Below are 3,104 nucleotides of genomic sequence, written 5' to 3' on the forward strand. Positions count from 1 at the left end.
CACACACACACACACACACACACACACACACACACACACACACACACTTTCCTTGGTGGTGTCAATGGAGGATTTTCATCATATGACAGCTGAGTGGAGAATGGCAGAGAGATGAAGTCAATCCCCCACCCTTTACTCATCATTTAATCGTCGGTTATTAGTTTCCAACAGCTTCCTCTGCTCAGGCAGCAGATGTCATTGCTTCTCTCACACAGATCGACAGTGCAGAGGGACAATTATTGGGAAAAGTGTGTCACACCCATTTGGCCAAGATAAATGTACTCCTATTTTTACCAGAGCAGTTCATTGACTACAATGCTACAGTATTCAAAGAACAACCTGCTGTGTGTGATGTTCCTGTTAAAGGAATGAAAACAGAGCAGAGTGAAGACTGAGAGGGGAGCGGAACTTACTTTGACGCCATCCGCTTTTTTGTTCAGCAGGCTCTTGGCTGCTGTTGAGAAAAAGATAACAATGCAAGGAAATCAGTGTCCAGCTAGAATTAACATGTAAACACACACACACACACACACACACACACACACACACACACACACACAGTATATTAAAAGCTGGCCAATTACTAGCAACCTGAAAGTGGGCCCTGCTAAGATTGAAAGCGGAAGAGAAAAATGCAAATCAACTTTGTGAATCATTAGCCTGGAACTTTCAATCAGATCCGTCTGAGCTGTTTAGCTTCTCTTTCTCTTTCTCTGCAGACTTTCACTCAACATGAAGATGCTACAGAAACCTCCATGACATGTAAGGAGGGAGCTAAAATCATGCGTTTCTTTCGGTTTTGTTTAAAACCACCAGCTTTTCAGTTAACAAGCAATATCAGTCTGAGACACAAGCAGATGATTAGTGTCGGCAGGGAGAGCTGCACGGTGGTTCCATGCATCCTCTTACAGTCAGAGGTGTTTATTAACACGAGGGAATGGCCCTTTAGCAGCCATATTTTAGGAACATTTGTTTTACCATAGTTATGACTCAAACGAAGTGTTCAATTCATAATACAAGGTACTAAAAATCACCCACTGTCCCAGACATTATAGACACTGTACCAGCGGTTAGACAGAAGGATCCCTGGTACTGTACATAACTAATAATTAAATACATTTAACAAACTAGTCTTAGTATATATATACACCTTTAAATAATGTGTACAAATATATAAACACATTATTATACAGGTGTTACATGTATACATCTGTAATACTGTATCATTATTGTAGCATTAGTATTTACATATTCAAATGATTATTCATATCACTAATTATAATTATTATGTGTATAATATTCTATACAGCTTCACTACATGAATATACACAAATACATTATTAAATACACATGACTAATAATAAGATAGAAATGATAAGTCATATTTACTATTATTAATTATAAGTAAAAGTTAACTTTTGTCTTATAAAATATACAAATCGTGGTTCTATAGCAATAAAATATATAGATTTGGGCCTATATTCATAAAAGGGTATTGTGTCAATAGAAGCTAATTGCACAACCTACCAAAATCCATACTGAGTAGTATGCTTTTATTGTCCACCACCTTCTGCTTTTTCCATAAGCAATTTAGACATTTTGGAATTTTGATACATAAAATGTTTACTTTTCCTTCAATATCCACCAATGGATGCCTCATGTCAGCTGAGAGCCCAATACTGGTGCTTTAGTAAACATGCATCAGTACCAAACCTCACTGTGAAAAAGAGGTCTTACCTTACATGAGTTACCACACAGGGGAAGGAAGAAAAAGACAAAAGTTAACACTATGGTCACTGTCATAACACGGCCAACTGAACGTACAAAAAACATGGACTTGAGTAAAGCAAATGTAATCTTGACTCATTTGTCATACAGAGAAACATCAATACTGTTCCACTCGGTTTGAACATCTTGCCCTTTAGAGGGACCTGAAGATGGGACTGCATCGATCTGTCTGGTCTCTCGGTCTCTGTTGATAGCAACTGAAAGAGCTGATTTGCTGCCCTCAGAATAGCAGCATTTAAACAATACATAAAAACATAAAGACAGAGTTAAGGAGGTGTCAGCAGGGCCTAGCAGGACAGCATGTAGCACGGTCTTGTAAGAGACCAATATTTTAGAAAGGACTAGCAGGACATCAGTCTTCATTGGTTCAGTCCTACCTGAGAAGTTGCGAGTGGCCAGCATAGTAGTCAGGATAGCACCCTAGGGAGAGAGACATGGACACTAAGAGGGACAAACTCCTTTGTTTACATTGCCTAAAACGTTAGTGATTATTGATCATTAATTATGATTATTGTGATTCTGCCTATGACTTTATAGCATTTATCAGAGCTAAGTGGATCAGCATTTTTAAAGAGAAGACCAAATCTATTAACTTTCACATCAGAGTTGAATGCAGCATGTGACCAGGAGGTCGTCTGATGGATTTGCCCCATCTTGAATAGTTGGCACTCACCTTGAGTTTCCTTCTCGCGTTAAATTTCTTCAGGCACTCCACAGTTTCCTGTCTGTGCATCATGGAGGCCACCGTGGAGCGTTGCTGTAAACACAGAGACACAGTGTTCGGTGTTATAAGGTTTCTCCACAGGCATTTCTTTTGTTTGGAGAAGAGCTGTTTGATTGCATGTAGTGATGACTGAAAGAGCGGATGTGAAAGTGTGTGTGTGTCTGTGTGCGACACCTACACAGATCCAGGGGTGTTTGAGTGCATCAGTGGCGGTCACTCTCTTGGCTGGATTAATGGTGAGCATCTTGTTGATCAGGTCTTTGGCTTCTGGAGTCACTGTGTCCCACTCAGGAGAAGGGAACTGTTCGGGGAATGACGTTACAAAAAAACAATTGTAACGTCTCAACAACCACTTAAAGTGTTATCTACTACCTGGATTATGTCTCCATGTGATTTAACAAGATTAGTATTTATTAAGACATTATAAAGTGTTGTTAAAATGCCATTCACACCATTCTTTTTCATTCACATGTACAGAAACAAGTAAGTTGAGGTGTGTATATATATACGTATATATATACATATATACATACATACATACATACATACATACATATACATATACATACATACATATATACATACACATACA

At 38.6% G+C, this 3,104-nt stretch overlaps 1 protein-coding gene across 3 annotated transcripts; it reads right to left on the minus strand.

The window, feature by feature from the left end:
• Positions 1-27: 27 nt before the first annotated feature.
• On the minus strand, positions 28-3,020 carry LOC116380080 (calcium/calmodulin-dependent protein kinase type II delta chain-like). 3 transcript variants are annotated; one of them, XM_031842040.1, is made up of 4 exons: positions 2,691-3,017; positions 2,462-2,545; positions 2,166-2,208; positions 28-454 (listed from the first exon to the last, which is right to left on the minus strand). In XM_031842040.1, the coding sequence occupies exons 1-4, from the start codon at positions 2,754-2,756 to the stop codon at positions 291-293; spliced, it is 357 nt and encodes a 118-aa protein (XP_031697900.1). In that variant the 5' UTR covers positions 2,757-3,017; the 3' UTR covers positions 28-290. The 3 variants fall into 3 exon arrangements, with proteins under 3 accessions (XP_031697900.1, XP_031697901.1, XP_031697899.1); XM_031842041.1 differs by having other exon boundaries at positions 28-451; positions 2,691-3,014; XM_031842039.1 differs by having other exon boundaries at positions 28-2,208; positions 2,691-3,020.
• Between the last annotated feature and the right edge of the window lie 84 nt (positions 3,021-3,104).

This window comes from Anarrhichthys ocellatus, unplaced genomic scaffold, assembly GCF_004355925.1.
Source record: "Anarrhichthys ocellatus isolate YVR2014 unplaced genomic scaffold, GSC_Weel_1.0 scaffold6069, whole genome shotgun sequence".
Lineage (NCBI taxonomy): Eukaryota > Metazoa > Chordata > Actinopteri > Perciformes > Anarhichadidae > Anarrhichthys > Anarrhichthys ocellatus.

Excerpts from the sequence above, each read along its gene's own strand:
- LOC116380080 (XM_031842039.1), bottom strand. The coding sequence starts at position 2,756 with ATGCTCACCATTAATCCAGCCAAGAGAGTGACCGCCACTGATGCACTC. Across the intron at positions 2,546-2,690 it reads TCAAACACCCCTGGATCTGT|CAACGCTCCACGGTGGCCTC; the intron begins GTAGGTGTCGCA and ends CTGTGTTTACAG. Across the intron at positions 2,209-2,461 it reads ACGCGAGAAGGAAACTCAAG|GGTGCTATCCTGACTACTAT; the intron begins GTGAGTGCCAAC and ends CTCTCTCCCTAG.